The sequence below is a fragment of the Mastomys coucha genome, unplaced genomic scaffold (assembly GCF_008632895.1).
Source record: "Mastomys coucha isolate ucsf_1 unplaced genomic scaffold, UCSF_Mcou_1 pScaffold1, whole genome shotgun sequence".
NCBI lineage: Eukaryota > Metazoa > Chordata > Mammalia > Rodentia > Muridae > Mastomys > Mastomys coucha.
Genome location: NW_022196891.1, coordinates 70,995,190 through 71,021,179, shown reverse-complemented (window position 1 = coordinate 71,021,179; position 25,990 = coordinate 70,995,190). Strand labels below are relative to the sequence as shown.

Here is a 25,990-nt window from a genome sequence, read left to right as displayed (position 1 = left end):
TCTCCTCTCTCTCTCTCTTTCTCTCTCTCTGTCTCTCTCTCTCTCTCTCTGTGTCTGTCTTTCTCTGTCTCCATGACCCTCTCAACTCCCCTCCCCATGCCCTGAATAAACTCTATTCTATACTATACCTTCCTGTGACTGGTTCCTCAGGGGGAAGGTATTCAGAGGCACCCCTTCCCCATAATTAACTACACCTCCACCAGATGTATTGTATCCCCTCTCTCTTTATATTTTTATAAACACATCAGTTTCCACCTACAGGAGGAGGTAGCGTTTCTAGTGATGGCTGAGTGAAACATCGATCGATAGGTATAGCAGAAGGTCATTAGGAGTCATTCTGTTGCTACATTCTTTAATGGAACAATGGTATTTGGGTTTCCCCAGGTCTCTGGCTTATCCAGTAAAAGGAATAAATCATGGTAAGAAGAAGATATTCAGAAAGACTCTTAAACTATTATTCCCTAAGTTAAATAATAAAATTGATATATTTATCAAAATAGAGAAATTATAAGAATTTGGGTCTTATGTGTTTAAAACTCCGGCTCTGATATTTTTAAATTGACTGAAGACCCTGAAGTTCAGGAGTTCCTGTGGAATAATGTTCATCACAGAGGCCCATAAACAGAACTTACAATGTACATCATATGATTCATAGGATTCTTTAAGAAATCAGAGCACAAGATACCAAGATACATGCTCTTGTCAAACACTGAGATTTACTATATACTACCAAAGACTAATACATAAAATAATGCATAGATAAAATATAGGTGCTGACCTATTCCGTCATATAGAAATGTTTCCAGATCTCCATTATTCTTAGGACCATAAGTCACATATTCTGCATTCCCATCCCCATCCCCATCCCCCAGCTACTGCATCAGGGATGCCTCCTGTACTAGCCTTTTAACCATCTGTGCAATGTCATCTTCTACTCAACCCTTGCCTTTGATACTGTAGTTTCTCCCTCCTTACTATTGCTCCATGATATCTCTTGCTCTTCTATCTGTGCCCAGGCCTAGTAGTTGTCAGTAGCTCATTTTATGCTCTCAAGAAGTGGGAGTGAAACTAATTCCAAAGACAGAGATTCTGTAAAGGCGTTGGTTAAGGATAAGAAAGGGAGGCGACTCATAGAGACAATATGGGTAAAGAAGAATGTAGCAAACTACATCTCAACTGACCTGACTGCATCCTTTTCTTCTTCAAGGTCATCCAATCTAGTAAGAGAGACAGCGAACTTCCCAACCCTCATGCAATTATTGACACGGATCAAAACTCCCACTCACATATCCCTGAACAGCAATGGTAATGATGTTGTGCTGATAAGCTGCAAGTGCCAAAGGAAAGTGTGTATATGGAAGGTAGTGAACTAAGATATATATAAAATCCAGTTCTTGATCATAGGAAATAGTATTCTTTTAATTTGTTCCTTATGCATTCTAGTTTCCCTATATTCCTCATTTCCATCTGTATGTCTCAAAATGTGAAAGGAAGAATAATAAACATTTTATGCAAGTGGGTGCTTCCTCAGGAGTCTCTTTTATTTATTTATAAATCATCTGTGCTTTACAGATCAGGGTGAAATACCATAGTGTTCAAGAAATATGCCAGATTGTACTATGTGTGTGATAGTGAATGATAAGGCCCTTTTCTTGAAGGACCAGGCTGTGTTCCAATCAGAGAAATCAAGTTAAAAGAAAAATAAGGTGTGGAGTCTAGTATGAATTGCAGGTATCAAGACTTATGTTTGAGGGAGGGTTTCATTGGCTGAGGAAAAAGGGAGTGCCTTTTCAAAGTTCATCCCTGGACAGGGTTTGGATGATTATTTTACTAAATGAGGGTTCTGGTTGTTTCATGAAGTCTCTAGTCTGCTAGAACATTTAGCCCTGGGATGTGGGTCATCTGAGTCCATTCATTTACTCACAATGCAGGATTCCTCAGAAATTCTCCCGATGCAGTTCCTGGCTTTCACTTTTATGTGTCTAGAGCTACCGGAAGGTATCCTAGGAAAAGACTGATATGACACAGATACTGAAGGTAATTAGCTTGCTTTTGAGTAGAAAGACAGAGAATAGGGGTGGGCATACTAGGGGTAAGAGTTTGGAGACCCTGAGGGACAGAAGGAGAGGCTCACTATTCTAAATTCCAAGGTTTTTTATTTCCAACCAACATATGGCAAAGAGACATTAAAGTTCTACCATTATGCATTGCATCTGAAGATACAAGACTCACAACATGTTGTTTCATTTTCAATTATTTCACTCTCTGGTTATGTGTCTAATTTTAGTATATAATAGTATACAGTATAATATCTAAATCTTGATATTATACATATGTATGTGTGTATATAAATGTATATATATATGTGTGTGTGTGTGTGTGTGTGTGTGTGTGTGTGTGTGTGTATCCTGGCCTAATATTATGCTAATAGCATACACAGGTCTGTATACATTTATATTTACATGCACACATACAGTCATTTATATATGTACAAAAATATAGTTATATGACTGCCTAGGTATATGTATCTTCATATATTTACTTCTTTATAAAAAATAGTTTAGTCATTATATACCTTAATCACAGAATCTGATTTTCTTTACTACAGTAGGAGATCCAATGAAGTGGTTAAAATTGTAACATTATTCTGCCAATTAGGAATAAATTTCAGGAGACATAAAGAAGCGGAACATGTTCTAATCAAGCAAACAATTAATCAACAAGACCTTGAATACCACCTATGCACCAAGCTCTTGTTCACCCAATGTCATAAAAAACCTACCACTGCACTTCAAGAAAAAGATTAATTCCACCTCAGTAATAGCAAGTGATTTCACCATACCACTTTCCCCAAGAGACAGGCCACTGGGACACAAAAGTAGAGAAACATCAGAGTTAAATGGCATTAGTCATCAAATAGACCTAGCAGATATCTACAGAATACCTGAACACCAAACAAGACACATTCTACTCTGCATCCATTGGAAGCTCGTAAAACAAAACAAAACAAAACAAAACAAAACGTTGTCACCACCACCACCAACAACAAATGGGATACAGAACAAACCTTAACAACATTAGAGAAATTGAAACTACTTTTGTATCCTATGTGACCATCATGCAATAAAACGTAAGTCAACAGCAAATAGCTGCTGCACACGATATGTATTTTAGTGTCAATTAGGAGAAATTTTGCCTAAGTACAAGTTGTAAACTATTCAGTATTCAGTGGGATATTTTAAAGCTTGAAATTTTTACAGATAAGCCAATTATATATATATATATATATATATATATATATATATATATATATATATATATATATATTGTTTAACTTCATGAGTTATGGATGGGGTCCATTATTTTGAACATGGATATCTAATTGATCTAGTAGTACTTATAGAAAAAATATCCTTTTTATATTTTCCATTGCATTTATAGTTTTATTGAAAAAACATTATATTGGAGACACGAGGGAGATTGCCTTCTTGTGCTCTGTAGGTCTATTTTGCTCCTAACATCTAAATGTCATTGTACGATTTATAAATCTTTAAAATATTTTAATGATTTCATTATGGCTCACAATATCTATCTTTAATTACAAAGAAAATACTTCAAAAATATCCTCATATGCTTACTCTCCCTCTCACATTTTGATGTATTGCCATATATTTTTCTTTTAAATATTCTATAAATATTTAAAAACATTTAAACATTTCTAGTACCTTTACTTAAGATCAGAAATTGGCAAAGTATGGTTGCCTGTCTGCTTTTATAAAGCATGGCAGCTTTTTAATAACCAATAAAAGTATTTTGTTTTCTTTTACAAATTTTAGATGTTCAGTGCGGAATAGGGAAAATATATAAATTTCAAGTTTCTGTGTCTATAAATAAAATTATATTAGAAGGAGTCTCCAACCGCAAAATAATAACCAACAAATGCTGGAAGGAATACAAAGAACAGAAAAAAAAACCCCTCTTTTACTGTTAGTGCAAATACAAATTGATCCAGCTATCCTGGAAATCAGTGTGTAGCATACTCAAGAGACTTAAAATAAATTTACCTTGTGATCCAGCCATGCTACTCCTCGAGTATGTTCAAAGGTCAAAACGCCTCAGATACCAGCTCAGCTATGTCCTTTGCTGCCCTGTTCGCCATAGCTGGGAAATGAAAGGAAGCCAAAAGCCTTTCAACCAATGAATGGATAATAAAGATGTGGAATATATACACTGTGGAATACTATTCAGCTGAAAGGAAAATGAAATCATGACATTTGCAGGTATAGTTCCTGGAATAACTACAGAAACTAGTTAAGTAAAAAACAGACTATGGCAGGGGTTAAGGTATAGGCAAGCAATAGAGCATATTACCAGGGTATAAGTGATCTGATGGGGAAAATGGAAAAAAATGGGAGAGCTCTAACTAAGGAAAAGATATATATATATATGTGTGTGTGTGTATATATATATATATATATACATATGGGTGTGTGTGTATATATATATACACACATATATATCTTTCCAAATATATATCTTTCCATATATATATATATATATATATATATCTTTCCATATTCTGATATATATATGTATGTATATATATATATATGGAAAGAGGAGAGTATAGCAACAGTAAGAATGTCTGAAGTCTTAAGAAATAATACTACTATCTACCTAAAACATTTATAATATACATACTTCTGTGTATAAAAATACAAATATAATTTAAATGACACTTTCCTATGTGGGCTGACAATGATCAATTTTGACTCTACTTATTTCATTCTCTGCTAGGTCAAGTCTACTGGTGATCCTGCTGATGGTATTTCAGCCTCACTGTAAATATCCCACCCATTTCTAGTCTTTCCACTTCATTCTCACTCTCCATTTTGAATGTGAAATTGACCATCTGATGCTATCTGCTCTCCTGTCTATTTTGAGTACTCCAATAGACTGAGAGATCCTTTGCAATGTGCAGGCGAATCTCAGGGCCTACATTATGATAGGTATGAACTATACTAATAAGCTACACCCTGAGCCCAGTAAACATGATCTTGGCTGTGCAGGGGACCACAAAGTTGGCTTAGCCTAGCATGCCTTGAGTGGCATGCATCATAGGATTTTCAGATTGGAGTTCATGGCTCCCGGGACACATTGTGCCTTCCAGTTCTTGTGAAACTGATGCAGTCTCTCAGGCAGTGAAGCATTCAGGAATTTAGTGTTTCTCTGTGTTTCCTTAGTAGTGAAGGAAGCATAGAAACTTGACAGAACAGTTGTTCATTGATATAATTTTTTGTACCCTGTATAGCTTGCAAGCATCATCGTATCCTGGAAACTACAACTGTACTAATCCAGGTATTTGGCATCATATTCTGCTTTTGATAAATATATAAAATGTCTGATTGTTCTCAATGAAATTGTCACAGCCTCCATTGTGCTGTGGTCCCTCCAACCTGGACTGACTTAATTTCTTGCAGCCATATCAGGTGTCCTTGAACTGGAAAGTAAGAGCAGACATTTACATGACTGCCTCCTAGAAGCTGTCTGCTATCTGTTATCTGAGGGTTGTTCAGCATAGTCATAAAAAGAAAAAAAAATGTAGAGTGACCAGAGAATACTCTAGCGATCTGCTCAGCTAACAACAGATCTATTGATCTATTGTCCTTGGCAAACACTGAGTCATGTGTGTTTCTAAGTATGAAGGAGTTTCATCTTTAATGTTGAAGATTCTTAGTATTCCACACCTAGAACTTACTCCTTCTTTTGTTCTAGAAGCAGAACAATTTTCCCTTCCCCTTGTTTCAAAGGGTCCTGTCTTAGGGTTTACTGCTGTGAACAGACACCATGACCAATGCAAGTCCTATAAGAATAACTTTTAATTGCGGCTGGCTTACAGGTTCAGAGGTTCAATTCACTATCATCAAGGCAGGAACTTGACGACATCCAAGCAGACATGGCTCAGGAGGGGTTGAGAGTTCTACATCTTCGTCTGAAGGCTGTTAACAGAATATTGGCTTCCAGGTGTCTAGGATGAGGTCTTAAAGCCCACACCCACAGTGACACACCTACTCCAACAAGGCCATGCCTTCTAATAGTGCCACTCCCTGGGCTGAACATATACAAATCCTAACAGGTCTCTATGCCATCAAGAAGAGTAACTTTTATTCACAAGACGTAATTGTCATTTTGGAGCTTATTGCCTCTGTCTACTAACCTAGGCCTAGTCCTGGAAGCTTCTAGCTTCCATACTCAAAACTCCTCTCCACTCTGATTCAATATGGCTTTTCTCAGCTTCTCCTTAATTTCTTTGCTTGGCCTCAAGTTAACTTTGGTAATATGTTCTAACTTTCTTTCTGGCTCTTTCTCATTCTCTGGCTCCTTCTGTTTTCACTTGTGTCTAGCTTGTTTCTGCACAACTGGCTTATTAAAACTGCCCCCTTCCCCACCCTCTCTGCACTGTTCCTCAAGTAGCTTCCCTTTCCTCTCTCTTCTCATGGGAGTTGGGCATGTCATATTCTATCAAATCTTTTTCTGATTTGTCCCTTTGACTGCCACTCAGTTAGACATCTCTCAAACATGGGTGCTTCCTTCTATAAACTAACTTTACCTTCGTTGTTTGGGATTAAAGTTGTATACAAAGTGCATATCTGTATTCCAGCCAGAGGGATTGGTGAGTGCTAAGGTTGAGCCATACAACTAGAAACAGATTTTTCCAGTAAACTACACAATTTTGGGGTTCACTGTATGATCAAATATCCTGCAACACTAGAGGAATTTGATCATATATGAGAAGATCAAGGGAGACCTTCATGCCTCTCCCACAGCAGCTCATCTTTCCCAGGCCTATGCCCAGACTGTCTCATGCCCACCCAGGATAGTGCCTGAAAATGAGTGTAAACACTCAGTGTAAAAATGGCTGAGGTTCTCTGTAGATTTCCATTCTCATGCCAGGAAGCTCAACCTTGGGTAATTTGTTAGCATTTTAACTTAATTATAATCTGTGGGTTGTCTAGTATGCACTCCCTGCCCCAGGTAGAAAATATTTCCATCTCCTCACTCTCTGAAGTTGTTTACCTTTCCTTAGGTTTTTCTCTTGTGCTTGTACTGCAATCTCAGCTCTCTGGATGGAATCTAAAAAAAATACTATGTTCTTTGCAAATTATCTAACTTTTTTTTTATTGGAAGAACAGTCTATCCTGGAAAAGAGCACACCAATTAATTATTCAATAGTAAATGGTCATCCCTGGAAATATATCTATAAGCAACATTATACAGATTGAGCAGGTTATATTTGTGTATTATGTAGACATGAATATATGCTTGTAGCAACAATTAATGAATGAAGAGGCCATGTGTTTGAAAGAAAGCAAGGAATGATAGATTGGAGGGATTAGAGGCAAGAAAGGAAAGCGGGGAAAAGTATCATTATACTGTAATATCAAAAATAGAATAGGTAATTAAAACAGAACAGCCACAAACTTTTTTGTAACTTTCTGAATCCTGAGTAAAATCATATTTATTTATTTTTTTAACAATCTTTCTTTTTCCAAAACATAATTCTTTTATTGAGTCTTTGGGAATTTCACATCATATACCACAATCTCACTCATTTCTTAGTACTTCCATATCCACCCTCCACCCTTATAACCTCTTCCCCAAAAGATTTAAAACATTAAAATTTAAAAAAAGAAATCACCAACCTTCTTGTCTATCAACCACAGACTTCTTTCCTACCCGCCACTGCTATCAAATCTCCAATTCTGCCATACATAGACCCTCAATGTCTATGTAAAGAAGAAGAAGAATATCGCAACCCTTAGACAGAGCAATCATTTATTTAATAATAAGTTTACATACATTTCTTTTCAGTTGTTTTCTGAGTGTTTGTCCTTTTCTGACTAATATAGTGTAATAAGGCAGTAGACTACTATCGTCAGGTAGCCCAATCTAGTTCAAGAAGCAGCATTAGCATTCCTCTGAAAAATGCATTTTAGAGTTGACTTCATTCCACACTTTTCACCTCAGTTTTTTGGCTTTGCAGCCTTAATAACCTGGGTAGGAAAGAAAGATGAAGATTGAAATGTTATTGATTAATTAGTTGACTCCCCTCTACTTCCATTTACTGTGTTCTCTTGAGATGTACCTTTTGCCTCATCAAATCTCCTTCCCCTCTCCCTTGTCCCCTCTTAATTCTTTCACCCTTAGACAATTCTCCTGAACTATAGCTGCTCTGAAAACGCACACTCCTGCCTAAGAAAGATGCATATGAAGACATCTCAGGTTCCCTCATCTAATGACCGTCTATGGGATGTGAAAGCTGACTCCACTGCTCTGGACTGTGATAGATGCAAAAAGGGCTGCACTGGCTCAGACATGTGTGTGTGTGTGTGTGTGTGTGTGAGAGAGAGAGAGAGAGAGAGAGAGAGAGAGAGAGAGAGAGAGAGAGAGAGAGAGAGATTGTGTGGCTATGTGTTTGTGTGTGTGCACATGTATGTGTGTCTTCCTCAGGACATCCATGGCTTTGTAATTGCATATCTAGGATATGTATTTTCTAAAGACAGGCTTCTCAGGTCTGTGAGATGCAAAGGCACTACATATCAGGCTCTTCTCGGTCATATCCTGTTCACTGGCTTTCTGGCAGAAAACACAAACCAAAATCCTCTTTTGAGAACGTCCATACCTTAAAGAAGCTACAAGGTCCAGATTGCAACTGAGTTTTCACTCCATTTGCTGACACCTCAAAGAATGTGAGTCTAATCTTGTCTCCTTCCTCGCATTTTGGTTTGCTCTGGTTTCCCAGCAACAGCACCTCCATCGTTCCTGTTTTATCATGTATACCATATAGTACTCTATCTTTTTGCTCTGTTATCTGTGGAGGGAAAATACAAGTCAAGTCCTGCTGAGATGACTAGGAAAGAGCAGCACATAAATCAGTTATCAGACAAGACCACAGCAGCTTTCCAAAAGAAATGTGAAAAATAATTCCTGCTTCCAAACTAAGAGGCTTCTACCCAAGAGATACTATTAAATCTTAGTGGGGGAAGGTGGGATAATCTTATTAAAAGCATGTTGTCTCTTGGGTCCATCTTTATAGTCCCAAGCTTTTTTCCTTTGGGAGGCCAGGATAGCTCACAGAAATAGCTGGCAGACAGGGAAGGTGGGGCTTCTCCAGGGCCAGCACACAGGAGGCAGCCATGGGAAAGGAAGACCTTGTGGTTAGGAGGAGAGTCACTTGAGGAAACAAGTAACAGGGACACATGAACCAAAAGTAAAAGACCTAGTGAAGAAATCTAAAAGTTAAAAAGTCAACCATGAATGAAATATCATTCTCAGTCAAGTCCAGATTAGAAGGAGACCAGACGCTGGTCCATTATGCAAAACTTCAGTATTTAAATGTTAGTTTTATACACATTAGTGGATAATTGATCAAATGGAAGGCTCAAAACTGAGAGGGGAAATGGGGTGTTTATATGCTTTAATTTTCCTAGGAGAACAATTTCCTCCCACCTCCTTTCCTGACAAGACTAGAGAGGTCATTCTGGTTACTAGGTGCAGAAATCAACAGGTTTCCTGTGCTTCTTCAGGATCTCTCTGTGGCCAGAAAACTGTTCATACAAGACTAGTATTTTTTTTCTCCTGATTCCTGGTTTGAATGAAAATGGTCCCCACAGTATCATAGGGAGTTGCAGTATTTGAAAAGATTTAAGATGTGTGGCCTCTTGCTGGAGTAGGTGTGGCTTTGTTGGAGGAAATGTCACTGGAGGGGGGAGGGCTTGATGTTTCAGAAGTTCAAGTCAAGCCCATCCTCCCTCCTCCCTCTCTCTCCTTCTCTCTCTCTCTCTCTCTCTCTCTCTCTCTCTCTCTCTCTCTCTCTCTCTCTCTCTCTCTCTCTCTCTCCCTCGCCTTCCCTTCTCACCTCCCTCTCCCCTCTCCTTTTCTTCAAACCACATGAGTTCTCTGCAGAGTGCTCAAAACAAAAGTGACTTTGAATATAAAGAGTACAGTTGCATAAAAACAACACAGAGGAGGAAATGCCTGTGTCTATGTTTCAGAAGCTACCACAATAAAAAGAAATAAAAGTAATTTCAAAATCAGACTTTCAAAATCAAACCTTCGCTGTGTGTGGTGAGATGCACTTGGACCCCAGCACTTAGGAGGTAGAGGCAGGGAATCTCAGTGCATGCCAGCCAAGACAAAGCTGCATAGTAAGACCCTGTCTCAAAATGCAAAACAATCAAAAAATACAAAATATAACTCTGCGAGCTTTGTTCACAAGTTGTGGCACGTTATCATCCTACAAGTCCTTAACTTTGTAAAACTGTTTTTTTTTTAAACTGTTAAAATTATTTAAAATCAACTTTTAAATTTCTTTTAATTGTTTCAGATTTTATAGAGAGTAAAAAACATTGAGACTTAATTTCTAAAGTTCCATTAAAGCTTAGAAATAGGTGTTATATGTTATATTATTCTTACTAATCACTATAAAATTGCATATAGGAACTTACCTTCTGGACTTTAAACAGCCCATTCACAATTGTTCCACATGGCTGAGTTTTCAGTTTACTAATCTTTGGAGTTTCTCCAGCTCTCTTAATAATGTTACTTGGGACATGGACTTTGTGGTCAACATCAGCCACAAATGAGGAACTGGTGACCTCCAGGAAGTGACTGTGCCAAAGGTAGTTTGATATTTGAATTGTTTTCTTTGGGACAAATTTATCTTTAAACTGTACATTTAAAACTTTTACATAGAAAAATTCTGTCTGTGTGGCCACTGTTGCATGGAATATCTCTTGTCTTCCTTCCTGGGTCTCACACTCAAAGGGATTGATAGCTTTCAGCACCATGACCACAAGTGAATCTTTCTGTAAATCTTTTCCGATGGCTTCCTGTTCTGCCACCATCTGTTTCTTCTTAGGCTGTGACAAGAAAGAAAAGATGGTAAGCTATGGGTGCACACTGACTCAGGCACCCTTCACTCACAGTAAAACCCCAGGAAGAAAGAAGCTGAATTGAAGGGAAAATGGAGATGTTAGGAAGAGATTGGAGACTTGAAATTATCTAGATTGAAAGAACATAAAACAATATTTTCTGTTCTGAATTCAGATGGGGAAGCTTTGCTGACTCTGGAGTCAAGATTCCTGAATCAGAATCCTTCTTTGCTATGAAAAATGTGTGTCAGAATACTGAATCATTGCAAGGGGCTCAACCTGACTTTGTCTTCTTGTGATTCTATTATAGCATATTTTTCCCTCCAACACTGAGCATTTATTTGACTCTTGTATAAGAGTGAGGAAGCTCAGTGATATGCACAGAGCTCCTACACATTTCTAGGAGTATTCCGATGCATAATAAAAATACAGATCATTAAATGTGAGGAAAAGAAGAGATCTCAAGATGAGAACCTACAAATGAATTAAAAGGAGATTAAAAAATAGAATCAACTCTACTTTTGTAAGTTTACTCTTAGAGGAATGAATTATTCTTGGAATGAATAAATTCTCATCTTGCTTTTTTTGTTCTTCCAAATTAAGAAATTAAGAGCAATAGGAGACAGTGCATATGTGCACAGGAATGTGCATGTCTGTGTGTTTGTCCACACATGTGCATGTTTTAGAAGCATATATATTAAGGCTTACATGAAAATTACATCTTATTATTTATAGTTATAAATCATCAAAACCAATTAAATACCAAAAAATGAATTTTGTCAAATAAAGTTTTATAACACAACATCTAAAAATTAAATGTTTTGTAGGAATAATACAACAAACTATTTTAATTGATTTAACAAGGGATAAAGTATAATACATTCTTTATTGAATAAATGCACAAATAACCCCCATAAACAGACTACTGGGATATTGCCATTGATAAATTAGCTTTTCTCCATACACTATGATTGTAGTAATTTTATTCTTTTCTTGTTTTTTGTTCTTCCAAATTAATAAAGTAAGAATAATAAGAGACTGTGTATATTCACATGCCTGTATGTGACTGTGTATCCATGCATGTGTATGTATTAGAAACAATACTATTTTAAAAGCAATGAACAATCCATAACCAAATGGAGACCCATGCACAGAAGTGTATGTTCTGAATTGGATCTCTGCGAGACCTTGGGATGTGAGCCCATGAGCCCATCTGATGAATAGCATCCCACTCTCAATTTGATCCAAAGCAGGAAAATGTCACATTCACTGAGAACTATTTTAGAACTTGTCTTCAGTCCTAGGCATTTTATTGGATTTTCAGAGACTATATAATATGCATTTTTTTATGTCTGCTTACTAAATAAATGTAACATTTAAACTTGGGTATTGTTTTCTTGACAGTTCTGGAAGTTTCTGAGCCAAACGCAGAAGAAATGGGTGGGCGCTCGAGACAGAATGGTGTACACACCCTAAGCTCCTCTGTAAAGTTACATGACACTTTCTTTACAGAAAATGAAATTGCAGATGCTTGGTGGGTTTTGTGGTGGATCCCTACATGCTCCTTGGTCAGGACTAGGGGGCAAGGACTCTCTTCCAATTTTATTCCCTCTGCTACAAAAAGCCATTTCACGGCCATAAGAGCAGGCACATACTGACTAAAGGGATTGTCTTTTCCAACGACATTGCAGCAATCCTGAAGGGCATCCTTAGACACTAATTCTCCTGTGGCACAGGTTGAACTCTTTGCTGCAATTCCATTGAACTAGAAGCTCTCCCCATTCCCTCTCATCCTAAACCTCCTCATAAGAACTTTTCTTTTTGTAATGCAGTCTTATCTTTCCTGTCAGAGCCTTGTTTTCCTGACTTGTATGCACTGAGATAAAGAGCAGAAGGTTTCATGTGCTGGATGAGAGGGATAGTGGTGGCAGGATGCTCTGATAAGAGTGGCACTAGCCTACCTTAGCTTGAGGACAGACTTCTGTAGCAGAGGGCTCCTTGGAGTCTTTGTCACTGTGGGTGGCAGAGGCCACAGAACCGTTTTCAGCTTGACTTCTATTTTCTACCTTCTGTGCTCCTCGCTTCTTTGTATTTGTCGTATATTTACGTTCAGCTGAAGGAGAAAAGAAAGGAGGAGGATGGGAAGAAGAAGAAGAAGAAGAAGAAGAAGGAGGAGGAGGAGGAGGAGGAGGAGGAGGAGGAGGAGGAGGAGGAGGAGGAGGAGGAGGAGGAGGAGGAGAAACAAAAAACAGACACATTAAAATCTATAAGTAAGCATGGCTGAGAATTAGAGTTCTCATTAGAATTCTAATGTTAATCAGAATATCATTAAAATATCATTAACTTTCAAGAAGAAAATTAGAAGGGAGACAAGAGCAGGGTGATGGATTAGGAGTTTCCCATCTTCAGGTCCTCACAAGACTACAACACAAGACTATCCACAGACAAGGCACATTAGAGAAAATCTCAGAAGGTAACAGAAGTGCCATCTAGACCACTAAGACTGAGGTTAAGAGGAACATTTTCATTTTAACTGTGTCATCTCCCTCCCCAAATGGGACAGTACTGTGTAGAGAGAATCCCACGGCCCTACACCTCCTATGGTGAGGATGAAGGGCAGGGAGTGTGCACGTGGCACCCCAGCATTATATACCCTAATGAAGGCTCACTCTCACCTCATCCCCCGAGAGATATTGAGTACATCGGCAAGACTAGAATAAGGGGGAGTCAATTAGAAACAAACAAAATGAAGTGGGTCTTACTGTGACCAATATGTGGTCTGCCTTGTGGAGTCACCCAGTCAAAGAGAATATCCAATAGCACCTTTGAGCGGCTCACACAACAGATCTGTTAGCTTTGAGTCCTAGCCAACGTTCCACTTGTCTTACTACTCGGTAAAAGGCTTGAGACTTGCTGGGTGAGGCTATACCCATAGGCACATGTGTGGAGCGCAGCATCTGAATCTGCCTGACCTCCTCTGTGGAATGCTGGCCCCACCCAGCCTCGGAGCAATGTATCAGGCTTCCTGAAGATCATAGGTAACCTCATGCACACAAATGTCTTTGAAACGAATCCTCTGCCCTAACCAGCCACAGCATATTGAAAAGATCACCCTACTCAGCCCCAGTGTTTGAAGAAAAAAGAAAAAAGATTCTTGTTTAAAGGCAACTGTGTCTGATATTTCTTTGGAATAGAGCACCTGGTCTCCTCAAACCTAGGGACCAAGAAGTGATGGGACTGGGATGAGTTTTGAGCTTAGGCTGTGCTTCAACATGAGCCCACACTGGGGGAAAAGTCTGCGATTTTACTTTATATATGGGTGTGTGGTATGTGGTGTGTGTGTATGTGTATGTGTTTACAAATGGTGTGTGTGTGTCTCTGCGTGTGGCATGCGAGTGTGCATGTGGGGTGTGTGTGTGTGTGTGTGTGTGTGTGTGTGTAGTCTCAGGCCATGACCATTCCAAGTGTCCCAGCAGCAGCATCCTTTGTATTCTCAGAACCCAATCTATAGCCATGCACAAATAGAGAATCTAAGGAGCAATGCTACCCATTTATTTAGGACCTATATCCTGCAAACTTTCTTAATTAGAGACAGTGAAAGACTCTAGCCAGTGGCTCTGTTGGTCTGCTAAGCCCAGTCAGTGGCCTTACTAAACCATGCAATGCAGCTATTGTTCTGATTTGACACAGAACCACAGCTTGGTCCAATCAGAGAACTTGAGAATAAGGTGTTTCCTTGTAATTGACACCAACTGACATATGCATAGCACAGCCTCGGGTAAGAATAAGGGGGGGGGGGAGGAGGGTGTGTGTGAAGAGGGAGTGAAGGAGAAGTAGAACAAAGACCCAAAAATGTTACTGCTTTCTCTTCCTCAAATGTGCAGGTGCTAATCCTTTATTTTATTCTGAAAAGGAAACTTCTTGTCCTGATTTTTAAGTGACCATCTATTAATATAGTCAGTGTTCAATTATTTAAAGGACTTATAGGTAAAGATGTGATAAGAACCTTTTTAAATGTGGTTTCTCACAGGATCTGAACCAGTCGGGGATGTTCATGGATTTAATTTTGTTAGAAAGCAAATCATTTAATGTATATGACTAACAGTAGTCACATAAGTATTCTGTCACTATTTCAGACAACAGAAAGGAACTGAGTCTTGGTCAGGAATTCTATAGGAATTTTTATTATTTTTATTTTTTGGGGGGGTGGGGTGAGGATTGAGACAGGGTTTCTCTGTGTAGCCCTGGCTGTCCTGGAACTCACTCTGTAGACCAGGCTGGCCTCGAACTCAGAAATCCGCCTGTCTCTGCCTCCCAAGTGCTGGGATTAAAGGCATGTGACACCACTGCCCAGCCGGACCTTTATTCTTGTAGGCATGTCTAATCTATGATCTGTGAATCACATGTGCCCAGGACAGCTCTAAATGAAGCCCAATACAAACTATAAACTTCCTAGATTTTTTATGTCACACTTTTATTCCATTGTGCCGTTATAGTGCATAAACTTTGGAGATGATAGTGGCCCGTGATTAATACCAAAATGACTAAACATGCTTGCAAGAAGTTCAACTGATCTTCCAATGGTTAGTTCTATGAAAATTTTCTTTATTTTTTGGATAAACGTGCACATCAGAACATCCAATCTCTATTGACAGTACAGGAAAGGCGAAAGGAGCCCAAGGGAATAGACATGTCACTCTATTCCATCCTATCAATCACATTGACCTTTTTATAAAATAACATTCACGGTGTTGTGTGGAAACATTTGGAAAAGTCATCTTCCCACTAGATACCTCTCGTTTTATTTAATAGTTCAATGCATACTTTTCATCTATCTAAGATCGTTATAGTTAGAGAATCAATTGCTTGCCTTTGTCATACTTTTGGCCCTTATACTTTTTCACCTGTTCTCTTGCTCAAGCCTCAACTAAAGGTTGGGACCCTGTTGTAGTTCTTTAATGGTATTGTTTAACTTGTTCAGATATCCTCCACTTTTTATGAGGCAAGGTCATGACATGCCGGACATTTACCGGAAGAAATACGAGGTGAGACTTCTGGGAAACAACCCAGAGATCAATGTTCTACCACAGCAGCGATGCCCACTGGCATCACCGACACAGCTGTGGTTGAGGCAGGCTTGAAGAGGACCTCAAGTAGCACTTCCGAGCTGCAGAGCAACTAAACTGAGTTCTAGATCAGTAGTCACTCCTGAGTTTTCAACCAGGTCTCAAAGTAGAACTTTTGAGCTAATCAGGTGGATAGAATCCCACCATTATTACAGTAGTAAAATGGAGGGAAAATTTTTAAGTAAATGGATTTTATAGTATCCTGTCCAGAAAAAAAGAAAATCACGAATAAGAGTTAATTTCAGGGGGGAAAACTAAAAGATGCCATCAGACTTATTCACTTGGGTTGCCAGTAGATGAACATCAGTGACTGGAGCAATGGTGTGTTCATACTGCCACCGTGTGGCCATATATAAAAACTACACTTTCTGTCCAATGTCAACCACTCTTTAAGTAATCCTGATCAGGCCTTGCTCTAAGTTCCTCAAAGTCACATAATATTGGTATGTGATTTTTACCCTTACTTCATCACTTAAATGGGGTAGAAATAACCCTTGGGAAGCCAAGTCCCTCCTGCTGCATCACGCACATCTCCTCTGCAAGCAGTTAACATTTTGCAGCTTCTGTATTACACAGCATCCCCAAATTACTGCCTTTGGAATCTCTCATTTTAGGGATTCCCTTGATGGGGTATTCTTTTGTTGGCTCTTAGTAGTCATTTGAACACAAAGGACACACCACTTCTTCTTAGGGAGCAATCGGGAACTTAACAACATGCATCTAATTGGTGAAAATTCGGAGGTAGTTTACTGAATGCAAACACGTGCTTTGTGTCCTGGGAATTCATAATATCATCCATACTGGAGCTAAATGAAGGACTAGAAACTCCTTGGAGTAGAAGCACAAAGACTTCCTAAAAACAACCGACTGGAACCATGGCAGGATGGCTCAGTGCAGAGGTGGAGAGTCCCTGACAAAGCTAAACCGTACTCTGGTTTGTCTGTTCAAGGCTGTGTTTTCTTAATGTTACAGCCAAGCCTTCAGCTTAAGTGTGAAAACCTTAAGTAATGGGAGCTTGGCCACTAACACCTGCATGCCATTTCCACCGTTTTTTACAAGTAGAGTGGAGACAGAGTCTGCTGAAGAGAGAGACAATGGTGGCATCCCTGACTGCTGGTATCAGACACGGCTAAGAAATTTGTAACATGTTGCTTAGGAAGGCAAAGGGCCTGGTGGTTAAAAAGAATTAATTTCCTCCAAGGCAATGTAGAAGGGCTTCGTTTCTCTCATATCATTAAAGGGGGCAGGCACGTCTACGCACCTTCTTTCTTTTTCTCTTCAAGAGCATTTGCGATATTCATATAATTCAACTTCCGGAAAATACTAATGGCCTTTGTCACCGCAGACGCGGCACCTGCACTTTGAATCAGCTGGTCAGCTAACTCTGTCCTGTCTGCAGGGTTGAGTGTGCTCCTGGCAATCTTAAACTCAGTCAAGGCAAAGTACTTGAAGCGTTTCAGTTCCTCGTCCGTGATGTGGTCCAGGCCGGTCAACAACAGCATTTCCCTATATTCACTCTCCATCTCACAGTCCCAGGATCAGCCTGAAAAGAGACCTCAACTGTTAAGATTATAGCACTCCATGAAAGCCTGCATTCAGGACATACAGGGTGAGTGGTTAACAGGGAACACCCAAGATAACAGAGCAGAAAGAGAGCATTAGGTGAAACATGAAAAATGAATCGCTATGCAAGATGGTCACTCATGTCAGAAAAGGGTACTTTCAAAGGGCATGTGATAACCTAGGAATGGAATTCTTAGAGTCTATGTTTCTGACCCCTCTAAGGCATAGGATATGGCACAGTGTATATGCTTCAGGCATACAACTTAAAACTTTAACATACATATAGATGAAATAGATTTACCAGTTCATTCATTTGAGGACCACATTTTGTTGTCCCATCTTTTCAAATTCAAGATCAGAAGATTTTTCTCCTATGTTCTTCTCTAGAGATTTGAAAGGTTTAACTTGAATATCTATGACCTAGTCTGGATTCTTTTGTATATGGTATAAAACTATACGAAGATCCTTCTGTTCACATGGCAAGAATTTCTCCGTGATTGCATGGAGAAGACCATGTATTCTTCGTTTGCCAAAAATTCACTTTCCCATATATGAGTTGGTCTATTTAAGGATTCTTTCCCCTCTTCTTTAGTTTATCTCTCTATTAACTTAGGATGCATGTGATATTCTGAATGGGGACACTCAATAAAATGAAGATGTCAATTTGTCAATTAATAGAAAAACTACATGCAAAACCTCAGAGAAATCTTCTAAGGATCATTCTAAACTCTGCATGAAAAGGTAAGGACAAAGATATGCCAAATAAGTTAAAACATTCACCAAGAAACACTACGCTTACTACCTATAAAAACTTTTATAAAGACTTAAAAAATTAAGAAAATCAGATGGTAAGTAGAGAAATGTCAGGATAATATCAGATCCACCTATACAAAGAAACATGGCACATAAACAATACGAATAAATCTGAAAAAGAATGACTAGCAAAGAAAAATACTCAGAAAAATATTTGGGGGATGATAATCATTGATCTTTGTCTTATGTCACAGAAAAATAAATACTCACCTAGACAAAATACCTAACTAGGAATAGCAATACAGTTGAGAAACACTGGATTTTTTTTTCCTTCACTTTACATTGAGAAAAAGGAAAACTTCCTAAACAATGTACATAAAGGACATGTTAGGGAGGCAAGACTTATTAAATTTCATCAAATGCATATTCTAAATTCCTTCATAAAAATACAAACAATGCAAACATCAACTAAGAAGGATCAAACTGGGACTGTACCACCTTGAGGGTCCATGATGAATAAGCGCGTTGCTTTCAGAATCTATGAAAAACCACAGGTCTGTGAGAAATTATCAACTGTCTAGGTGAAAAGAGATGGATAAGCAATGTGCTTCAGTCTGTGATGACGATGTACGAGAATATCATTGACATTGCTAGTAATCTGTTACTTTGGAGAGAATAAAGTAGAAGAAATACGACCAAAATAGAGGGTTCATGGGAAAAAACAACTGTCCAAAGACCCTCACATTTCCCACCAGTGCAGACAATTTCAATGAGTTCTATAGACTACAGTTAATGAGACCTTCCCACTGTCCTGGTAAAAACTGGGCAGGTAAGGAAAACATCAGAGTGGCTCTCTGCTTATATGGGTGGTGCTCATACTCAAAGCCCAAAATTACCATAAGCATCCTTTCCAACTTAAGAAATACACCCGAAATAGCCGCAGTGAAAAATCCACACCAGTGCACTGGTCCTTTCAATAATAGGAAGGAAGGAAATCTCCTCTGGCTTAGTATGTGCAGTATGCTAATCACCTCAGCGTGCTTTCTGCTGGTCTGTGTGAACTTTTAATCTCCCTACACGCCTCTTCGATAAAAAACATAATCAGAGTTAATCACATTTTATATTAAAAAATTACGATACTGCTTTCTCCGAAGGTTGTTTATGTTATTTACATATAATTTTTCATTTTACAACAGACTAAGTCTACTTAAAAAGTTGTAAAGTATTTGTTGGGACCAAAATGAATCTCAGCAGTAGAGCCCTTGACTCCGATGCAGGAGGCTCTGGGTTCAACTGAAAACACCACGAAACACAGCCAGTGTTAAGAGGGTGGATTATCCACGAAGGAAACACACTGCAATCTGATTGGCAGCCTCATGGCCAGCAGTCATTGCAGCTGCAATCTGAGAGTACAGTGCTATGCCTTGCAGAATGCATACTCAAAGTGCTCATACAGGGAACCTGAGAAATGGAAAGGGAAAAAAAAAAATACATACACGATAGACTGACTTCTTTCTAAACAGGGAGCGGTGTCACCACTACCTGAAAGTGCCCTGTGTGGCATACCTGCACCACACCAGCTCTGCAGCAATGGTAGCTTACATTTGGTACTCGAGGTAGAATGACTTACCTGATCCCACACAGCTTATAAAGGGTGACTAGCTGGCCTGGCCTCAAGTCTTCCAAATCCAAGCCCTCTGCTCTGACCTTTGGCAACTGCCTTTGTATTAGTCACAGAATGTGCAATAATACCTTTAAATTAAAAACAAAACAAACAAAACAAAACAACAAAAAATTCTAACGTTACTAGTTGTTATTTGAAGATGCCCAGTCCTTAAATACTCATATGTAACTTTCAAAATATTAATAATGATATAGTAATTGCCATCTTTTTCCCTTGTCAAAACCACTTATCTCTCTTCACGGTGTGTCGGAATAGCTAAAACTCACCCTCTCTGTAGATTCCTGCTCAACCCTTCCTGCATATATTTTATAAAACTAGAGGTGGCCCTGTTCCTCTCTGTTACCACAAACAGTTTCCTTTTCCTCTCTACTTGTCTCCTGAGCAATCCAGTAGTTTCTGTTAGTGTTTTGGTTCACATTCTGTGCCGGAATGAAAGTGACTTGTGGGCAAGGACTCTCTTGTTCATGTCTGCAGTCCTGGCTCCTAAAATAGCATCTGCTGTACAAGTATTCAACAAACGTTCATTGACTGAGTCAGTGAGGCTTTTCTACACACTGTTCTGGCTATCTCCTGGGTTCTATTCGGGGTGACTGAGAAGCCCAGTTGAAAGATCACAGAGCAAGACAACAGCTAAATAAGAACCCCCTAGCAGCCCACGGGCACACAAATTTTGATTAGCTGTACAGAGCCCAACCCACCCTCCTAAAACCTAAAGAAGACACGTGAGAGACCATCGTGTCCTGGTTTCATGTGATAGTAAGAAAAGACACAATGAAGAGATGGGAGGGAAAGTTCTGTCCATGTTGACACTCCTCCAAGTTCACAAAATGGAGAGAGAGAGAGAGAGAGAGAGAGAGAGAGAGAGAGAGAGAGAGAGAGAGAGAGAGAGAGAGAAGGAATTCAGCCCTGGCCTTAGACTTTAAACTCAGTACCAGGCTATACTAGTGAAGTATCATGCCTGGGAGAATTAGGTAACCCCATCATGAGGCTAGACTGAGCATCTGGGACTGTGTCAGTCTGCTCACTTCCTCTAGCTCTCTTCCTTAGATCTGGCTAGGACAGAAGGATGAGCAGAAAGGTCTCCACCCATAGGCAACATGTCCCAAATCTAGCCCAGAATTCTGCTCCCTGCAGTGGGGAGTAGCAACAAACAGAAGGTAAAGCCTTTTAGCCCCAGTCCACATCTCGCAGATGAAGCCTCCTGACATGCACTAGAACTACACAACTGCCTACATGCCACTGGGACAGTCTCAAGCTTGGCTAGATTGTTACCAGCCTGGAAGTGATAAAGGGACACTTTTCCTACTCAGACCACATAGTTTCCTCTGCCTGTGAGACTCGGGTGTGACCCAGGTTAGTGTCGCCCTTGGTGGACGCTAGGCTTGGGCATCAGCTGTCTTCAGGTTAGTGCTACTGGACAGATCAACAAGCACAAAAATTATCAAGATCATTGGACACGACTTACCACCAAGCAGGGACTTTTCCCCCACTGGGATGTCATATTTTGGGCTGTGTGTCTACTGGGATGGCATAGACCTGGGTGCACTCAGCATGAGTGAATTCACCAGGAGAAATGCAGAGAGAGAGAAACAAGAATCCAAAGCTAACTCACGGGCCACTGACAATAGCAGACCTTCTCTTCGGGAAATGGCTGTTGAGGGATTGTAGCAAAGGAGAACACATGTTTCCGAAGCTAAGAAAAGATCATTCTTAAAGTTTTTATTAAAAAAAAAAAAGCTGTGTCTCTTGTTTGTTTTGTTGTAATGTTACCTAAGGTGAGGACTACAGATGTGCCATGGGAGCCATCTGGGGTACTGGTAACAAGAAGAGCAACAAGGAAGAGGGATGGAAGTTCAACCCAACTCTTGCTGCAAAAGGCCAGGGAAATGTGGTAGAAGACAGGGTAGGAGGTGGGGTAGAAATGGGGAGAGTGACTTAGGATTGCTTACTTGCTCGCTTTTCTAACACGGGAGGAATCAGACCTGTTTCATGCTGATGAGAACGATCTAGAAGGGGGCGAGCCGTGGTACAGAAGAACAAAAGGGAAATTGCTACTGGAAATGAGCCTGAGGATGATTCCTCGGGAGCACACCTTCTGAAACAAAGAAAGCCTACTCTCCATTTCCCGCCTCTGACGTCTGCTGTGAGGAACAGACGCCCACCTTCCTCATGCCAAGATTTTTCAGTTCTTCAAGGATTTCCAACTGTGTTCGCTTGCTGCCTATGGCTGACAGCTAGACAGCTAGATAGACACAGACTCAAATCCTGGCTCTGCCATTTGTTGGCTGTGTGACATCTGGTAAATGACAACCGAAGTGTCCATATCCTCAAGTGTAAACTGGGGGAAAGGTGAACATCTCTGTTAAGTGACTACTGTTATAATGCCATGCTACTGAATCAAGGATGTGTAGCAGAACCCTGTGAGGCTGATCACTGAGTCGAAGTCAGCTATTAATAGAAAAGTGATAGACAGGATTCAGGGTAGTGATATTGTACAAGGAATAGCAGCTTAGCCTGGGATGGGAGGTGAGGGCTTGTGTTAAGAACTGGGAAAAGAACGTGGATGAGTATTTTTCCAAAACTAGGCTTTGAAAAGACAGAAGATGAAAAATATAAGGGAAAATGGAGGTGCAGGCTTGGGGGCTTGCAAGCTGGCCGATTGTCTGGGCTAAAACAGAGAGCTCAGGGGCAGACATGTCAGATGGGAGACTCCTAATGCTGGATGAGGGTTTAAATCACTTAGCTACTAGGCTACTGCCATAGAGGTACCTCAGGGACCTTGCATGAGGAGCTGCAGAAAATGTCAGTCTCCTAAAAAAGGTTGGCAGGAAATCTTTAAGAGTGACTGAAGCTCAAGAGACATGAGTCCAACCAAGAGACTCCAGGGAACAGAGCTGGAGTGACAGTAAAGAAAATGTCTACTTTCAGAGCTGATATCATTTGCTCACATTCAAACTCTCAGAGGATGAGCAACGTGACTAGTGCCCTGAGTCTTCTCTCCTGCGGAAAAACCATAAAATCACTGTGACCCAACTCTCTGCTTTGCTTCTCATCTCTTGTCCACAACAAGCATGAGCTGCCTTCATCCAGCACAGGAAAATGTCTTACAGCACTACGTATAAGCACTGCCCTTTGCCCCAAGGTACCACAAAGACTCCCATGTCCATGGCTGGTAGGATCCCAGCTACATTAGCTGAAGTCATCTTCTTTTCATAGCCACAGAAGATAAATTCTTATAGATGCGTCCTGTTGATTCATCTCAAAATGACAGTGACACAGAGAAAGAAATGACCAAGGAGAGTCTGTAAGGAGTGATAACAGATGAGTTGTTGATACTTGTATAGCAAACAGACCTGAGGTATCATCTGATTTCTGATCATTAGAACCTTCTCACAGTGCTTAGCGGGCTAAGGTGAGGGTAAAGACTTCAGGCCATGCTAATCTACACGCGTTTGACCCTAGGGCCTTTGCTATAGGAGTGTCCAAAAAAACAAACCTAACTAAAATAAAAACAAAACCAAACTGAACTAAAGGACTTGAAAACAAATGCGTCTCAAAGAAAATGAATCTTAAATCCTCCCTCTTAACTCAGGCTCCTAAGCTTACTATGAAGGTTCTATGTGTTGAGTGGCTACCTGAAGTCATAAAAGTGGAGATTCAACAAAGAATATACAGTAACAAATTATGAGAAGAGTTCTAACAGAAACAAGCTCCGGAAGCCATGGGGGCAGATGGAGAACCTTTAACCATGCTCGATAATCACACAGTTAGGCAGTGAATTGGCACCTTTTAACTGTCACTATAAGACTCATGCCTATCCATCCACAGATGTAGCTTCAAAGAGGACCATATCGATGAGTCACTCATGTCCATCACATTCTGTACTCTTCTCTGCATTACTTTTCCCCACATGTTTAATCAACCACCATTTGAAATGTATGTATTTAATGTAGGAGTACGACATTTAAGACCAGAGAGTACTTTGATGGTTAGACTCAGCTTTTAGCTTCATTCGAGATCCAGAACCACAGGGATATGGATATCTGAGCCTGCATGTGGGAGGTTATTTGATTAAGTTAACTAAGGTGGGAAGATCAGACCCCAATCCATGGGCTGGAATCCTGAATATGGACACAATGTGAACAACTGCCTCAATCTCCAGTGACTCTCCTGACTCTCCTGATGTGATGGACTGTAACTTCAAACTGTGAGCCCAAATTAACCCTTTGTTCTCTGAATTGATTTCATTAGAGGAATTTTATTACAGAGATGGGAAACAGAAACCGTACTTCAAAGAGACAAGGCAAAGGGTAAAGGAAAAAATATAGTCAGTCAACAAGACATTTAAACAGAAGTTGCAACAATGAAGCAATACTGCCCTAATGGGGGAGTTAGAGAAAAGATTGAAGGAGGAGCAAGGGTTTGCCACCCCATAGGAAGGACAACAATATCAACCAACCAGACCCCCCAGAACTTCCAGGAACTAAACTACCAACCAAAGAGTACACATAGAGGGACCCATGGCTCCAGCCGTATATGTAGTAGAGGAGGATCTAGTCGGGCATCAGTGGGAGAAGAGGCCCTTGATCCTGTGAAGGCTTGATTGCCCAGTGTAGGGGAATGTTAGGACAGTGGGAGGGGGAGCACCCTCATAGAAGCAGGGGTGGGAGGATGAGATAGGGGGTTCCGGAGGGGAAACCGGGAAAGGGGGTAACATTTGAAATGTAAATAAATAAACTATCCAGTAAAAAAGAGCTATACACAATAAATAGGTGCGATGGAAAGGAGAATCATCTAACTTCATGATAATCATCTGATGGATTATCCAATTCTAAATGGCAAACACATGAGTATATGAACACATGGGCATATGAACACATGAGCACATGGGTACCACTAAATGCATATGAGTTCCACCAAATGGGCTCCATGGCTTGGATATACTTACACAAAACCACACATGCACACATGTGTACACACTAATGTATAATAATAATAAAGAAGAAAAAAATGAAGCAATACTAACAAATGTGATGATGAATGGATTACCATAAGTGTTTTCTAAACACTGTGAATGCTGTAGGAGAAATCCTTTTAAAATTAATGGGGTGGTAAAGAACACAGCTGAAGAACACTTTGTATAAGTGTAAATGGAAGACAATGGGTTGGAGAAAAGAAAAAAATAAGAAATATAGACTGTGTAGTAGAATAAAAATGGATTCATACAAGAGTGAGAAGAGAAAGCAGGAGAAACAGAGAAATACTGTCTAGGGTCTGAGATAAAGCTCAGCAGAAGAGCTCTAGCCCAGGAATGCAATGCCTTAGACATGATCTCCAGTCCTTCCTAACAAATAAAATATGGTCTAGTTGAATAAAAAAGGGGACAACCAAGGCACATTGATTTGTTTGCTTTTTAGATTTTTTTTTTTTTAACAGACTTTACTTTACAAAGCAGTTTCAGGTTCACAGCAACACAGAGCTAAAGGTACAGACAGACAACCTGTGTGTCTCTCTACCTCATACACAGTTTCCACAACTCCTAGCATTCCTGAGTGGAACCTTTGCTAAAACTGAGAGGCACATACTGACACAAGTTAATTGTTCAAAGTCTTCAGCTAGTATCAGGCTTTGGTCCTAGAATCAAATATGTCTATAAGTATGAGGAAAATGTGTAATGATGGGCAGCCACCAGTTAAGAGTGGTTTCACTGACTTTAAGCACTCATTAGTCTCTGTCTAATCACACTTACCTACCAATAACTGGCAACCAGTCCCCATCTCTCACTATCCCCATGGTCAAAGTTACTTACCATGCATGTAGAATCATATACTACTCAGACTTTTTCTTTTAATTAGATATTTTTTTATTTACATGTAAATTTCTCCATTCCCAGTTTCCTCTCCAAAAAACAAAGAAACAAACAAAAACAA

General features: G+C 39.8%; 2 protein-coding genes across 3 annotated transcripts in view; one reads left to right on the top strand and one right to left on the bottom strand.

Annotated features, from left to right (window-relative positions):
* The window catches only part of LOC116103813 (mucin-5AC-like), a 19,496-nt gene extending 17,977 nt beyond the window's left edge, over positions 1–1,519 (top strand). For both annotated transcript variants that reach the window (XM_031390245.1, XM_031390256.1), the window contains exon 7: positions 1,208–1,519. In XM_031390245.1, the coding sequence (XP_031246105.1) occupies positions 1,208–1,309 (102 nt within the window). In that variant the 3' untranslated portion in view covers positions 1,310–1,519. The remainder of the gene's footprint in view (positions 1–1,207) is intronic.
* Positions 1,520–7,501: 5,982 nt separating this feature from the next.
* The window catches only part of LOC116103803 (interferon-inducible protein AIM2-like), a 43,551-nt gene continuing 25,062 nt past the window's right edge, over positions 7,502–25,990 (bottom strand). Inside the window, 7 exon segments of the mRNA XM_031390219.1 lie at positions 7,502–8,032; positions 8,034–8,054; positions 8,684–8,872; positions 10,509–10,922; positions 12,896–13,047; positions 17,322–17,603; positions 20,007–20,128. Of these exon segments, the coding sequence (XP_031246079.1) occupies positions 8,006–8,032; positions 8,034–8,054; positions 8,684–8,872; positions 10,509–10,922; positions 12,896–13,047; positions 17,322–17,583 (1,065 nt within the window). The 5' untranslated portion in view covers positions 17,584–17,603; positions 20,007–20,128 and the 3' untranslated portion in view covers positions 7,502–8,005.